The sequence below is a fragment of the Diabrotica virgifera genome, chromosome 3, assembly GCF_917563875.1.
Source record: "Diabrotica virgifera virgifera chromosome 3, PGI_DIABVI_V3a".
NCBI lineage: Eukaryota > Metazoa > Arthropoda > Insecta > Coleoptera > Chrysomelidae > Diabrotica > Diabrotica virgifera.
The window spans coordinates 150,109,014-150,126,245 of record NC_065445.1 but is presented as its reverse complement, the minus strand read 5'-3'; the positions used below and the strand labels follow the sequence as shown (position 1 = coordinate 150,126,245).

At 34.3% G+C, this 17,232-nt stretch overlaps 1 protein-coding gene across 1 annotated transcript in view; it reads right to left on the bottom strand.

Moving 5' to 3' along the window:
• The window catches only part of LOC126882098 (Golgi apparatus protein 1), a 155,795-nt gene that overhangs the window by 23,061 nt on the left and 115,502 nt on the right, over positions 1-17,232 (bottom strand). The window contains exons 6-8 of the mRNA XM_050646947.1: positions 6,855-7,219; positions 3,915-4,103; positions 2,499-2,801 (exon numbers count right to left, since the gene is read on the bottom strand). Coding sequence (XP_050502904.1) covers positions 2,499-2,801; positions 3,915-4,103; positions 6,855-7,219 — 857 coding nt within the window. The remainder of the gene's footprint in view (positions 1-2,498; positions 2,802-3,914; positions 4,104-6,854; positions 7,220-17,232) is intronic.

Sequence of the window (17,232 nt, the reverse complement as noted above, 5' to 3'; positions counted from 1 at the left end):
GGCACACGTATTCGTAATATAATAAAGAATGGCGGTACAGAGCCCAATTTGAAAAATATATTAATATGTGGAAATTACTCTGTAATTAAATACAATATTAAAAAAACGAGCCTATACCGCCATTAGGAAGAACAAAAAATACACTTTCTTCAAATAAACTTTTTTATCCGATGCCTAGATTTTGTGTCATTCTGAAACTACTAAAAATTTTTATTTCATTAGTAGTTCCAAAATGACACAAAATCTAGGCATCGGATAAAACAGTTTATTTGAAGAGAGTGTATTTTTTTGTTCTTCTTAATGGCGGTACAGGCTCGTTTTTTTAATATTGTATTTAATTACAGAGTAATTTCCACATATTAATATATTTTTCAAATTGGGCTCTGTACCGCCATTCTTTATTATATTACCAATACGTGTGCCAAATATCTCGAAAAAATATTCAAAATTACAAGCCGCAATCTTGGAACGCGTTTTCGCTACCTGTTGATCGCTACTGTTTCCTCTTAAGAGCAACATCCCAATAGCCATGAATCGGAAGACATTTGACCAATGCGTACTTCCTATTATGACGTATGGGGCAGAAACTCTCACGCTCACAAAAACAACAGCACTAAAAATGCGAGTGGCACGAAGCCGCAAGGAAAGATCGATTCTCGGCGTGACAAAAAAGACAAAATACGGAACCAAGACCTAAGGAAAAGAACAGGTATCACTGATGTCGTCGAACGTATAGCCAAGCTGAAATGGAATTGGGCAGGTCACATAGCGGGACTGAAAGACTCAAGGTGGACCAGAAAACTAATTGACTGGCGCCCAAGAGAAAAAAAAAAAAACGCAGCAGAGGACGACCACCAACACGCTGGATGGACCACATTAAACGGATATCCAAGAAATGGCAACAAGACGCACAGAACCGTGGAGTGGCGAAAAATGGGAGAGACCTATGTCCAGCAGTGGACAGAAGAGGTTGCATGATGATGATGATGATGAAATCTCATAGGGATTTCGAAATAAAAATGGTCATACTTGTTAAATACTCGGTATAGTAATGCGAAACCTTATATTATAAGAACAAGAATTATGAGCGGAATATAAATATGAAAAAATATATAGGGGTCCCATTTAAAAAAATTATATGTTTGCTATACCATGCAGTTATTGATCACCCTGTAGAATTTGGCATATTTTCCAAGCCTGGAGAATATCATTGCCTAGATTTTTTCTAAATAACTTTTTTCATATAAATAACAATGGAATTATCGACCGATGTCGCACTAAAAACGTTCTGAAAATGAATGCAATCCTTTTGGGTTTTTTTAATTGTAATTCTTAATTAAGTGTTATACCAACTACACCAGGGAGTTTTTACTTCACGTTAAGTTATTTGAAAATATGTGTTTTTTGCACGAAGGTGCTCCTGTTCACCATAATGCATTGATTCAAGGTGAACTTGACGATCAGTGTCCTGCTGATATATGGATTGGAAGAAATGGACCAGTAGCGTGGCCACCCAAAGCATCATCATCATCAATGGCGCTACAACTCTTCGTGAGTCCTTGCCGCGTTTACTTTTGCCTTCCATGTTTGTCGGTCCTGTGTCACTAATTCCTATTGTCGCACTCCCATTTTCTCTAGATCTTCTTTGACTGCATCTTTCCACCTTTTTCTAGGCCGCCCTACAGACCTTCTTCCATCTGGCCTTTCCAAGAACACATTGTTTATAAGGCGATTGTCGTTACTGCGTATCACATGCCCTGCCCACCTGAGTCTATTAGCCTTTATATATCTGACTAGATTTTCTTTTCGGAATACAGACACCCAAAGCACTGGTATTTAATAAAATGGACTCATTTTTTTTGGTTACGTTAGAATGAAGTTTATAAAATACCTCCAACAACAAGGGATGAAATGAAAAATAAAATATAAAGTGTATTTCTAAGTGTTAATGTACAAAGGTTTCGTAGTGTAACTAACTTATTCAATGACCGTTTTCAGGCGTGCATAAATTTTTTAGGTCATTTTAAACACCTTAGGTAATTAAATATTTAAAATATTTTATTAAAAGTAGCTTTTAATTTTTTCAAAAATATTTTATTTTGTGTTTGTTTCTTTTTGTAAAATTTATTACTAATAAATTATATTTCTTTCTTTATTTGCTACATAATTACATTGATTACCGGACTGATAATCAGTAGGTAATCGTAAATTGTCAGTTTTAGACAATTCAGTCATGGCTTAAGTATAGTTTGGAAAAATTTAGACACAATTAATAATTTGCTCTGAAAGATCAATAAAGCTTATGGATTATGGTAGGCTTGCGTGAATCACCCTGTACATTTAAATTTATGTTTAAAAAGCGCACGTTTGTATATAAAAATCGACTGGTCTCAGCGTTTTTTATAATTTTTTAAATCAAGGACAAAAATAATTTTATTCCATAAGTGCCTTCCACTCTATATATTCTACTTTAAATTAAATAAATAATAACGACTAACCCCCAATAAGGGATCCAAGTTAACATTCAAAGCTCTCTCTCTAAGAATTTCCGCCATCTCCTGCTCACAATTATTAGACAATTTAGACATCTTAAATTGATTCTTCAAACATTTTATTACCAAATCTTCGGGTTTTTTGTCGTTCCTGGGCCCGAGCAATTCCTTTTTACAAAACTTATTGATATCCAACTGGCAGTTTTTCTGTAGAGAAGGATTGAGAAGGGCATTTGAGTTTTGTTCCATCAGTCGATGGGTAACAATAACTCGACATCGTTTACTGAATCCTTTTTCGTCTTTGTTCGTCTGAAATAAAATATAATTTAGCTACGGTCAAATTCAGATCCAGTAGTGAAGAATTAAAAAAATTTATAGATACTAAAAAGGAATATTTATTAGGTATATGTCATAGCAGTGACGTAACAAAAAATATCAAAATAAAAATGTATACCATTTTTATTCAGTTGCAATGCGAAACCAAAACTGTCTTAATTTTTACTTAGGTTAGAGAGCGCGGCCAGCATTCTTATCGACGATTTCACCTCTTGTTAGAGGCTCTTCAGAGAATGCATAGGCTGGTTATCTCTACTCCAGGTAAAAATTTTCGACATTTATTAGTCCCCCCCATTGCAACTGACGTGAAGGTAGTAGGTGCGTAGCGGCATCTGCTAAATGAAAGTCTAAGTTTTTCAACCTAATAAAAATATTTGTAAAATATTTTTAAAAAATATTTGATTGAAAAACTTTTTGGACCATTTTCCTGGTGACACCTCCATGGCTTCAAAAAAGTTGCAATTCACAACCCCGTCTACAGCTTGGTAAAGTTCCAACGGAAAATGGACCTAGTTACTCTATAGGAGTAATACTGATATAAAATAAAAATTTATACCATTTTTATTCAGTTGCAATGCGAAGCCAAAACTGTCTTAATTTTTACTTAGGTTCATACTTAGGTCCATTCTCCGTTGGAACTTTACCAAGCTGTAGACGGGGTTGTGAATTGCAACTTTTTAGAATTCCCTCTTGTCTTCAATGCAGCATCCATCTGGCTTGCAATTTTTAGAAGCCATGGAGGTGTCACCAGGAAAATGGTCCAAAAAGTTTTTCAATTAAATATCTTTTAAAAATATTTTACAAATATTTTTATTAGGTTGAAAAACTTAGACTTTCATTTAAAAAATATTAAGTTTGAAGCGAAATTATTTCAATTAGAGAAGACTATAGACTTAGAAATAATGTAAAAATAAAAACAATCTCTTTTCCGATCTCTTGTTTGTTTATGTTTTACATTTAGTCTTCTTTTTTAACATATTATTAGACAAAGTGCGAAATACATTAACGTCCCTTTACGTCCCTTAGCGGATCATTACGTGACGGAACTTTTACATTAATTAACCTATGATTTATTCAACAACGTACCTTAAGACATTCATAGACGTTTTCTTTGGGAACTCTAGGGCAATATTGGTCAATGGCTCCAGCACAATTGGTCAAGAGAGCGTAATCCACGCTGTTGTCGAAAATTTCTAATTTCTGGATTTTGAAGATATGTTTACCGCATGCAGGCGTTAATTGATCTTGAGGTACCATTTGGAGACATTCTAATACCTATTTAAACAGATATATTTGAATCCACTAGGAAGAATTTCCTGTAGCTGGCTGTATACCATTAATTACAAGTAAAATTTAATAAAAAATTTTGGTCTTGGTAAAAGGTATATTGTTTTAAAAAGCCCTATAGGGCTACAAACATCGAACAGAACGTTTTCGCTCTAAAAAGAGCATCATCAGTGTTGCCTAAAATAAGTATAACCATATTAATTATCAAAATGTTGAACTTAAAGTGATGACCAAGGTAGAATCAAAGTTTGGTTATACTTACAAGAACATGGTGAGCCAACCAAAAAATACGAAGGTCAAAGCCTTTCAAAAATGGACTAAAAGTCACATCAAAATGCTAACATAGCATAGATATATTTGATGTTTTGAGCTGTAAAAAGTGATATCCAAAAATGTAAGACAACAATAAAATTTCTCATATTTACAGTTTTACTCAGTATAGACAGAATCTCCGTATAGACTGCTTTCGGAATCGTATATTAATTACAGTCATTGAGCGACCTTTGGAAACCACTTTTGCAGGCTAATCTTTCCACCACCGGTCACCAACACGGGGGTTGGTTGGTTGGAGCAATGGTAAACAATATGAAACTAGGTTTAGAAAGACTACAAGACCAGCATGGGCGTGCAACCTTCGATAAACCGCAAATGGATGTACTGTCCACTTCTTTAACTTGCGAAGACGACATGTAAATTTTTATCAGTGAAGAAGGAGAGTGTAATAGTTTAGTATATAAATCACCAAACGTTAACTTTGTTTTTCAAGAATAAAAAATATAATATGTTAGAGGAACTGTCACGGCAATACATGGGGCTATCGAAAGACTGGCCAAAGCGAGGAAGATTTGGAGTTTGAGTACCGAAGAGAGAGCTTACCTAACAAGCACACAAGCACTTTCGTAATTCCTTTCGTAAGTACACAACCTCGTATCTCATTTTACAGAAAATTTTACATGAGTGACTTTAAACTGAATTTCTGCCTACTCTAACCCAAAATATATATGAAAAATGCATGTGTATTGATCTAAACGTACTCAGAATCAACAATATGTAAAGATGGTTTTTTTGTTTTAAGTTAGAGTATGCAGAAATTCAGTTTAAAATCTCCCCTGTAAAATTTTCTGTGAAATGAGATACGAGGTTTTCACACTAAGGTATCGTTATAGGAATATCCCGGTTTAACACATTGCGTGCCACGGCAATGAAAGTCAGTCGTACGTGTATATCAAAAATGAGCGACGTGGCCCCTGGCAGAACATCAATGTCTCTCATATACAAGGTATCCCAAAAGTAGTGGAACGGTCGAATATTTCGCGAACTAAACATTGGATCGAAAAACTGAAAAATACACTTTCAATAATTTTTAAAAGTCTATGCAACGACTTCAAATACGATCCCCCACTCCATTCCCCGAGTTTTTATTTCAGATTTGGATTCCTTATGTAAAAGTAAGTAACTTTTATTCGAGACATTTTTTCGAATTACGGATAGATGGCACTATAATCGGAAAAAACAATTTATCGTGATACCATAGGTAAATTATAGAAACGGTCTAATATCTCGAGAAATACACTTCCAAATGAAAAACCAAAAATATGCATTGAATATTTTTCAAAAACTTATCGAATAACGCTAAACATGACCCTTCACCTCACCCCCTAGGTGGGGTGGGGGTGACTTTAAAATCTTAAATAGCAACCTCCATTTTTTATTGCAGATTTGGATTCGTCATGGAAAATTAAGCAACATTTATTCGAAACATTTTTTAGAATTGTTGATAGATGGCGCTATAATTGGTAAAAAACTATTTATTAGCGCCATCGATCAACCATTCTAAAAAATGTTTCGAATAAATGTTGCTTAATTATTCATGACGAATCCAAATCTGCAATAAAAAATGGAGGTAGCTATTAAAGATTTTAAAGTTAACCCCCACCCCACCTTTAGGGGGTGAGATGAAGGGTCGTGTTTAGCGTTATTCGATAGGTTTTTAAAAAATATTAAATACATGTTTTTTGGTTTTTCATTTGGAAGGGTATTTCTCGAGATATGAGACCGTTTCTATAATTTACCTATGGTATTACGATAATTTTTATTTTCCGATTATAGCGCCATCTATCCGTAGTTCGAAAAAATGTCTCGAATAAAAGTTACTTCCTTTTACACAAGGAATCCAAATCTGAAATAAAAACTTAAGGTTTCTATTTAAGATTTCAAAGTTAACCCCCACCCCACCTCTAGGGAATGGAGTGGGGATCATATTTGATGTAGTTGGATAGATTTTTGAAAATTATTGAACACGTATTTTTCAGTTTTTCGATCCGATGTTTAGTTCGCGAAATATTCGACCGTTCCGCTACTTTTGGGACACCCTATATGAGCGACGCGCGACGTGGCACGCAATGTGTTAAGGAATAGAAAATTGAGGTCTCGAAACGTTTCCATTTACTCCTTAATAAATTTATCCGTTTAAATGTATACATTTTATCAAAGGTATCAAAATAATAGCGCTTATTAGAATATTTTTCAGGTAAACGGATACCTTTTTATGTACATAATCCTAAAATTTTAAATTATCTTGTTTACTAGGGTCTGCAGAGGTACAAGACAACTACTATCACGTTAAAACCACCATCATCACCAATGAAAGAGCAATCCATGTACCAGAGTAATGGAAAAAGATAATTTAGAAGATTCATGTGATCCGCATACAGAAAGTAACTTTCTACTTTAACTCACCTGGGCTTCTCCCGACTGTACATTCTTACAAAATTTATTGATGTCCGCCTTGCATTCATTGTTTAACACTGGATCATAATCGATCTTTTCCCTCTGTTGAAAGATCTGGGCTTTGAGCTGCTGTTTGCAGTCCTTTGGTATGACGCCTTTATCTCCCTTTATCGTAGCGTTTAGGATATGTTCGCTGAGACATTCTATAACGGCACTTTTGGTACTGGCTTTTGCACACAATCGTTGCGCGTGACTTTTACAAGCCAACTTAAACTTGTACGTAAACTTGTAGTCCTTCAGTGATATGATCTGGAAATGTTCAATACTGGCTCGACAGTTTGGAATGGACTTTACTTGAGGATTGTTTTTGTTTTCTGAAAATAAATGTTTTAAAATGTAAAAACAATAAGTACATGGAGTCCATGGTTCTTTATCCGTGCGTCATTAATACTACCTGGCGAAATAAAACACACACTTTTTACCTAGCATCATTATCTTCCACGCATGAAATTAAGGACAAACCAGCTACCGCCTGTTATTAAGTAAAGACACATGTTATTTTTATGAACGCTCTCAACTCAGTACATTGAAAAGAGTACAGTACAAAAAAGACGCTTGGGGACGTTTTCAAATTTTAAGTAAAATTTGTGACGTTTCTGATTTGTTTACTAGTGGCTGTCAGTTTGTTGGCTTTTTGCTATTTTTTTTGTCCTAGGTTTGCATTTAGAAGTTATTTATATTATACAAACAGTTGTTTTCACAACTAATTTTATATTGGAGTAATTTTAAAACTTTCAATTACATTTTAATTATTAATTAAAAAATTAATAAACTAATTTTATATCGCAGTTTGAAATTTTATGGTAATTATTGTATTTTATTTTGCCATTATTTCCATACAAAGTTAACCTCATTCACACATTTAAGGAATGGTTTTGTTTAACTTTTCGCAAAAGTGAAAAGAAATGACAAAAAGAAAATATTTTATTGAATTTTTTAGAACATGCTTGGAAAAACTCTTAGTTCACAAGTACAAGAACTCGTTTTAAAGGATATTATATTGTTTTAAAGCAAAACTAACATTTTACATTATATGTATTTGATATCGTCAAATTTTATAATATAATCCGTGATCGGGGCAGTAGCCACTTTCTGTCACTTGCTGTTGCGTGGAGTAAATTTCCGACTTATTTCATATGCTTTAAATGATGACGTACGGGTAAAGAACCGTGGACTCGACTGTAATTGATTAATACACAATTATTTTCTGGACTCTAATCACTTTTTGTCGTCGAGCATACAATTTACCGAAAATGTTTTATCGCAGGAATCAGTTGTGAGCTCAATTATGTAATTCTTATGTGAAATTCACAAAAGTTAATCCCCTTCTTAAGCTAGTTTATCTTTGATTCTGGAAACGTACTGATACAATTCTGCTAATCTTCATCTTTTTCGCAAATAAAGGAGGTTCTTTTCAGAGCAATATTATAAAGAACAATATGAACATATGGGGTTCTCTATATAGGGAATACCGGAAATAATTGAAAAAAAAAAGAAATGGAGCGTATAGGTTGAGACAAAAAATAGTGTTAGTACTTCATATTATCAAATTTGAAATTTTACATTCGTTTTTTGAGTAAGAGTCTGTTAATTTTGTGTAAGCAGATTTACAATTTGCCTTGAAGTCAGAGACGTAATAGTTGAGCCCGAGGGATGAGTTCCTTTTCTAATCAGCGTAACGCCGAGCGGGGAAAGGAATAAATTCCAGGGGACGAGTTTTGCATGGTGAGTCCGAGGACTTTTCACCTCCTTAAACAGTCTCAAGACCGCTGGGTAGTCCCAACAATGATTAAGAGTATGTAATCTTTGATCCCTTCACGAGGTGGCTCTGTTGAAACTAAATCCAGCGGATCTAGACTGGAAATAGTTGATAAATACTACCCAAGCCAGGCTGTGAGATAACGTAGTGAAGGATGTAAGGCACTACATAGGGTGACAGTGTCGAAAACGGTTCCTTTGAGGCAACAGGTCGCATTCCATCGTATTTAGACCTTATCCTCGTAAGCGAAGCTCTGTGAGGTGAACTGTTTTCCCTAGCTACTCGTGGGACCAATATGGACAAACGAAATAAAAAAGCAAAAACTCAGGGCCCTAGGGTTCCCGAGGCCGAAGGACCGGCTTCTTAAAGCTGAAGAGAAAGGAACTTCAGAAGAAGCTGGTGAAATAAGGCCAAAATTACATACAAGCCAAAGCGGCTGTAATCAATGCCGATTTTACCAAGGCTACTGCAAGGGCAAAAAAACGTCGTCAAAGTCATTAGAGGGCATGACAAAACAAAACAAACTCAGAAGGCCGAAGGTCCAAAAAGACCAAGGTCAGAAGAAAGCATACGATCTGAAAGCCAACGCAAAGGAAAAACGCCAAGAACCTAGGATGTGACTTTCAGCGAAGCTACCACTTCTGTTAAGGTTGTGGCCGTAGTAACAGGATTTTCAGAAGTTAAGATGCCAACCCCAAGAGATCGTCTTAAGCCAAAAAAATCATAAATGTCTTTTAATTCACTCCAAAAAAATCATTAATATAGACTAATGGCCGGTTGTCCGAACGCTAATCAAAAATGATCATTATCAAACATTTAATTACTGTCACCAACTGTCAATGTCAACTTTGTTTGGGTTGCTGAAAACATAATTATGGATTACAATTATGAAATTAGTTAATCAATTATGTTAATAATTGTTTTGTTAATTGATTAACTAATCTCATAATTATAATTAATTATGTTTTCAGCAACCCAATCAAAGTTGACATTGACAGTTGGTGACAGTAATTAAATATTTGATAGTGATCATTGTTGATTAGCGTTCGAACAACCGGCCCTAAGGATAAGTAACCATGGGCTCAGGACAGACCTATTGACAGTCTGGAGAAGCAAACCTACTGACAAAGGAGTTTTAGGGACCTTCTCAATAGATTCTGAATCACGAGAAGCGCTGCATAAACTCAAAATGTCACCCTTTTTCAGAGTGGGAAAGTCAACTTTCCAATAAAAAAGGGAAGACAGAAACACTGGAGAAAAACCAGTAGCAACTCACTCCAGTGAAACAGGGAAACTTCCCTACATATGGCGATTCAGGAAGAGGAACAACCTTCTTCAGGCGAAACCAGCCCACTCATAAGGACTACTGTCCAAGAGTGCGTTGGATCCACAGAAGAAGAATGAAAGCTATATAACCAGAACCATACAACTCTTTTTAATGAAGAAGGAAATAAGACTCCTGCAGGTCAATCTTCAACGTAAAAGCCGCATCGGTAACGCTTGTTAGAAGAGTGGAACAAAAAGTCATTGATGTTGCTCTCCTGCAGGAGCCCTGGAGAATAGGCGAGAAGATTTCTGGCTGTTCATCCAAACAAGGTAAGGTTTTATACACACCTAAAGCTATAAGGGCAAGTTCGTGCTTAATTCACAGTAATAGAGTAGATCGTACACTAATCCTGGTGCTCTGTACCGATGACATTGTTACAATATTCTAACTATAAGTAGCCCGATCAGGGAACACAAAATTTTACGAAAACCTCAAAAAAAATAAAGGAAGGATGAAAATTTGGGAATAGGGGGCTGTCCATTAATCACGTGAGGCTCGAAAGGGGTGAGGGTTCCATAAAAAATCACGAAACATCACAAGGGGAGGGGGTGTAGGAATAATATCACGTTTATTTCTTTTTTCGGAAAATGCCCGAAACTCAACTGAAAAGTGGCGTTACATGTATTTATTTTTTCGTCAAATGCATACAAAAATTAAAAGTGGAAATGGTGTGACTGATAAAAAAAATCTTTTCTCATTCTAATATTATATAACCGATATAACCCAACAACACATTAATTTTCTTTGGTTCCACCCGAATTTCTGTAGCGACACGGAATACTTTACATGGTAATTATTTTAAGTGCCTACGATAAGAAAGGACTCTTGCGAATTCTTTTGTTTTGAATGCATCACCAGATGGTTTCACTTAGGAATAGATACTGGTCAGGACTCTGTCGTTTTCGATATGGGGTTTTAGTCTTAACATGTATTATACCTACTATCTGATAAATTGGTAAAGTGGTAGGAGTTATTCTGTTGATTTGGCACTGAATATCTACGAATCTATGTAAGAATCGGAGACACATTTTTTCTGTGTTTTCCTCTCTATTTAACAATAGAGCATTTGACATATTCAAACATATGTTTATTGTTACAAAATTTTGTACAGGGTGAACAAAATATTATACTATTCTATTAATAAACTTAATATTTTAGCTCATGTATCAATACTTCAAAAGTATTGCCCATGCCCTACACAACTTTGTCGAGCATGATCTAGCTAGAGCAATATTTATGTTTACAAATGCACCTGGTGGAAGCGCGTTTAATCGCGTTGAGAGAAGAATAATGCCTTTTAGCCGGGAATTATGTGGACTTACACTTCCGCATGATTCTTATGGAACCCATTTGGATGAACAAGGGAGAACAAAAGATCATGACCGTTAAAAAAGAACTTGTAGAAGGCTGGTGAAGCTCTCTCAGAAGTATGGAGTAATATGGCGCACGGCCATGGCGTCGTAGCAGGGTATGTCAAGCCAGATAACATTGTTGAACGTTTTATTCCAGATCTGTCCTCCCAGCAGTGGTATAGCGAGCAAATGTGAGAAAGTCAATATTTGCTTTAGGTGGTAAAGTGTGATGATAGCACTTGCTGTGAACATAATATGCGGAGTTCTATACGATTCATTCTTTCGGAACGCTTCGTTATACATCCTTATTCCATTTTGCAAAGCCTCAAGAGCATGATGGCAAGATCCATCATGCTCCATTTCTTCTGTGTCGGTCTCTCGAAATTACTCCAACGTATAAAGGCTTCGGCAAATTGATTTATGACCTGTATTGCCCTAGCCTGGAGAAGGATCATCAGATACTTTTGGAAAGGACATGTCAGCGGTGTGCACTGGACTTTTGTACAAAGAAAAAAGCTAAAGCGCATGTGAATATTTATCACAAGCAACTGAATCTGAGCAATAACACTCTAGAGATGGAGAGATGCACAATGTTCGTCCTTCCTGCATCCTCACGCGACGATCGAACGGTAGATCGAGAGAGATTCTCTGCGTAGTGTGCGAAAATAATGACGCTGAGTGGCTTGATGAAACTGATGTTGATCTTCAACAAAGCACTGTGCCAACAACTGACTTGCTAGATACTTATCCAGTTATTTGTGTTGAAGAAAGTCTTGTTCATTATTGATCCGAGGATACCGTACATTAAATAATGTTTTTCTACAACCGTGTTAAAAGTGCAATTTTTAGCACTCCATAGGAGCGTTAAAAATGCTACTTTAAAGCACTAGAGCTTTAAAATTTTTAAGGCACTGCAGTTAAAAGTGAATTGTCAAATTGTGAAACGTCAAAATATTTATATTTCATTTATTAACATTAATATTAATAGTACAACTTGTGCAATTTGAAAAAGGTGGTTTAAAAGGTTTTTTAAAATTTAATTTAAACTGTATTATTGCATTTTCAACACGTTTGTAGAAAAAAACTAATAACATTTGTTAGAATATACAATAATAAAAGTAGATCTTATTCTATAGTTGTTATGATTTACATATTGACAGTATAGGCAGTTTTGATGTAATGTCAAGAAAAATATTAAAAAAGAAGAAGCAAATTGTACAATGTACTAACTCCAAATTGTAAGTGAATAAGGGATTTTTCCCTTATTCCGAGACGATGAGCTGAACAAATACCTAAGTAGGTGGAGGCCAATAAACTGAAGAAGAAGAAGAAATATAAAAATGGAATGTCAGTCAAGTTCAAGTAAAAGTTTTTGTAGATATTGTCCTGTAATTACGTTTGTAGAAAAAATATTGTATGATATGCGTGTTAAAAAGTACATTTTTAAGGCACTCATGTGAATTGCAGAATTCGCTTCGCTGATTCTGCAAACTTTCACATGCGTGCCTTAAAATTGTACTTTTAACACATATCATAATAGTTATTTATGATATAAGTGTTAAAAGTCCACGTTTAAGGCACGCATGTGAAAGTTTGCAGAATGAGCGAAGTGAGTTCTGCAATTCACATGAGTGCCTTAAAAATGTACTTTTTAACACGCATTTCATACAATATTTTTTCTACAAACGTAATTACAGGACAATATCTACAAAAACTTTTACTTGAACTTGACTGACATTCCATTTTTATATTTTTTTGACATTACATCAAAATTGCCTATACAGTCAATACGAACTGCAGTGCCTTAAAATTTCTTAAAGCACTAGTGCCTTAAAGTAGCATTTTTAACGCTCGTATGGAGTGCTAAAAATTGCATTTTTAACACGGTTGTAGAAAATAGTTATTTATGATATAAGTGTTAAGAGTACACAGTTCAGACCCAGTAGAAGCAGAGTTGCAGCTAATGAAAAGTAGGTTCTTCTTCTTCAAATTCCAAATCGAATATTTCAATGTGAAATAACCAAAAAACGAAGCACTTTTCGGGGAAAATTCTTTACAACTTTTTTAAAGTGTTTAAAAAAAGGTTTATTTTTGTTTTTAAAAAAACTTCTAACATTAAAAGTAAGTGAGTTCAAAATATTTTTGGTCCTTTTTATTTATTGGTAAAAAAATGGCGAAAATCACCCCCTAATTAGCTTCTCAAATAAAATTAATCGTTACCGCTTCACAAGTTACTTTACTATTGTTTATATTATTATGTATTGTTTATATTATCTATAAGTTTCATTATTCAAAGTGCTCGGTTTTGAAAAAAATTGGGTTTAAAATAAAGCATTTTTTAATTTAGACAAAAATCGGAATTGTTTATGGAATTACCTTAAAAATTATTAGTAATACTAAAAATCTCAAAGAGTAATAAAATGTACGTTTTGCTTTTGTGAATATTTATGAATATTTATGTTTTCTTGTTAGACAAAAATTGGTTACGCTATGGCTGTTCAAAATTTGCCTAAACTCGTAATTAGTTACTCGTTCAAGAGATTTTAACTACAGCTTTTTCAAAAAGAAGCTCTTTGAACCGATGAAACTTACAGATCGTATAAATAATACATAGACAAAGTAACTTGTGAAGTGGTAAAGATAAAATTTATTTGTGATGCTAATTAGGGGGTGATTTTCGCGATTTTTTTACCAAAAAATAAAGTTGACCAACAAAACTTTGAGCGCAACTCACTTACTTTTAATGTTACAAGTTTTTTTAGAAATCAAAAATAAACCTTTTTTTAAACACTTTAAAAAAGTTACGAGTAAAATGAATTTTCTCCGAAAAGTGCTCCGTTTTTGGGTTATTTCACATTGAAATATTCGATTTGGGATTTGACGAAGAAGAACCTACTTTTTATTAGCTGCAACTCTGCTTCTACTGGGTCTACAGACCTCATGTATACACCATTTTTTTCAATTAGCTATATTTTTGTTAAGAATATTTTTCCCGCTAAAATACTGACTTTTTGAGTTATCTCCGAAAAACCGTCCAAAAACATGTTTTATTTTGTTAAACATGAAGATATTCACTCGCAAATAACTCGAAAAGTATTGACTTAATGAAAAAATTCTATAGAACAAAAGTTGTTTAAAATTAGTCATTTTATCCAATTTCGGTCTTATTTTGAATGTATTTTTTTCACCTTCGAGAGGGGGGTATTCCCCTCAATTTTTGTAAAATGGAGGGGATGTAGAATTGTAAACTTTTTCTTATACAATAGACAATTTCAACTACTTCTTCCCAAATTTTCGCCTTTCCTTTATTTTTTTTGGGGTCAAATTGTTCTTTGATCGGGCTAAAGCACATAAGTAGGAGAGAAGAAACTGGGGGTGTGTTCAGCCTACTTTCAGAGCGATGGGACTCTAGATCCACGATATATTGTCTGTATATCAATATACGAAACAAACCACCTTTTGTCAGTAGGGCACGCAAATAAGTGTTAGATTTAATACTCTGCACAAGCAAAGTAAGAATAAATTGGTATGTGTCTGAAGAAACCTCATGTTCGGATCACAGACGAATTGACCTCAATTTATTTCCATCAGAAATTAAATACAGAAACCCTATAGATACAAAGTGGATAGGATATAGAGAATCTCTCAGTAAAAATTTTGAGGAAAGTGCAAACTTGTTTAAAGGCGTGGAGGACATAAATTCTGCAGCACAAGCGGTGAGCGAAGGTATTATGACGACTTACCCTGAAAACTGTTCAGAAAATACAAGAATAAAGGCAGTAATACAGTCTGGTGGCACAACGGCTTAAAGAAGCTAAGGGCAGAAGTCAGAATCCTATTTAATAAAGCCAAAAGTAATCAAGACTAAGATGCCTACAGGTATAAGCTAACGTTATACCGTTGATTGATAAATACGGAAAGATACGAAAGCCTATGCATTATTTTGTTGTCTTTAAATCCTCCCCGTATAGTGGCGCGTCTAGCTTAAATTTGTTGGAACTAGCCTTTGAGGGAAGTGTAAAATTCTCCCTACTCAAGGAGCTAGCCAAGAACACGCGGTTATTTTACGTGGTCCGTATTCAAAATTTTAACGCAGCAGTCACTATCATATTAATATGTATTATTTTTTTTGCTTTTGTTTCTGCAAAAATGTTGAAAATATAAATTGACTATAGAGTTTTTTTCACTAGTCTTGACCTCACAAGTAAAACTAGTAACTTTTCGAGTTATTTGCGAGTGAATATATTCATTTCTCAAAAAATAGTACGTTTTAGACGGATTTTCGCAAATAACTTAAAAAGGAAGTATTTCACCAAAAAAACATTCATAGCAAAAATACAGCTTATCAAAAAGTGAAAAAAATGTTTTATATAAATATGACATATAAAGTCGTAGATCCAGTAAAAGCAGAGTTGTAGCTAATGAAAAGTAGGTTCTTATTATTTGTCAATTCAAAATTGAATATTTCTACATGAAATAATCAAAAAATTAAGAACTTTTCGGAGTTTTAGTTCTCGTGTGAGTCGGACGTGTCAATAGCCGGTGCTGACGAGTAATCTAAACGCTTTACAAATACGAATAATAAGTATCGATAATTATTCAAATAATATATAGACTAATAACTCGCGTTTTTGTTTCTATTTTTTAATTAAATGAGTGCGGACACGGGCGGTAAACCGCCCCCTGAACCTGATGGACCTCCCAATACCACCCTTAGTAGTCCAGATATTGAAATGGAATCCCCTAGCAATTTTAAAGGTTTTAGTAAGGCTGAACTCAACCAAACTGTAAGTACTTCCGATCCTATTAAATCTAACGATGACAAACAAAAAGAAATTTTTAAGTATACCATAAATGACCGTGGACCGTTCCATATATATGTTGAAAATAAAGATAGCGATCTTAAAGGTAAACTTAATGCATTAAAAATTGGTGACATTATTCTTACAAAATTCCCAGAATTAGATAATAAAATAATTAGTATCGATACAATTGGCAGAAATAAATTAAGAATTAAATTTACGGATTCTAAAAACGCTAATTACCTTATCGACAAGAAAGACGATCCGGTTTTTGTTAAAAACAATTTGGATGTTTATATACCTAAATTTATTATTATTAGACAAGGTGTTATACGGGATGTCTCAACAGAATTCTCCGATGAATATCTTAAAAATAAAATTAAAAAATTCGAAATAAATTCTAATTTTGAGGTAGTAAACGTTTCTAGAATAAATAGAAAAACGGTTACCGATGATAAAATAAATTATGTTCCTACTAAATCGTGTGTAGTAAGCTTTAAAACACAAGTACTTCCAAAATACGTTACTATAAATAAGGTGTTGAAAGAAATTGAACCATATCAACAAAAAGTCCTGCTTTGTTTCAACTGTTTGCGATTTGGCCACCAGGGGAAGCATTGTAGGAGTAACCCCCGTTGTAACAATTGCCAGAAAGACCATAATACAAAAGAGTGTCAGGAAACAACATTAACCCCAAAATGTTTTAGTTGTATGGGAGACCACTTCACAACAAATCTTAAGTCATGTCCAGAATTCAAAAGACAGAAATTAATTAAAGAATGCATGACTAATAGTAATATTAATTACCATGATGCCAACAAACAAATTCCCCGCAAATCTTATGCAGACGTAACATCAAATAACATTATTAAAGATTCTCATCAACAAAATTTGCCTTCTTCTAATTACCCTCTTGTTAACCAAAGTTTAAATAGCTCTTCTGTTACTCGTCCATTCACATTTTCGGCCAATAGTAATCATAATAAATATACAGTCGTCAAATCTTCTAAAGGCAGCAAAAGGCAGAGACCAAATAGTCCTGTCTTGACACAGTCAGATCCAGAATACACATTTAACTTTAGACAAT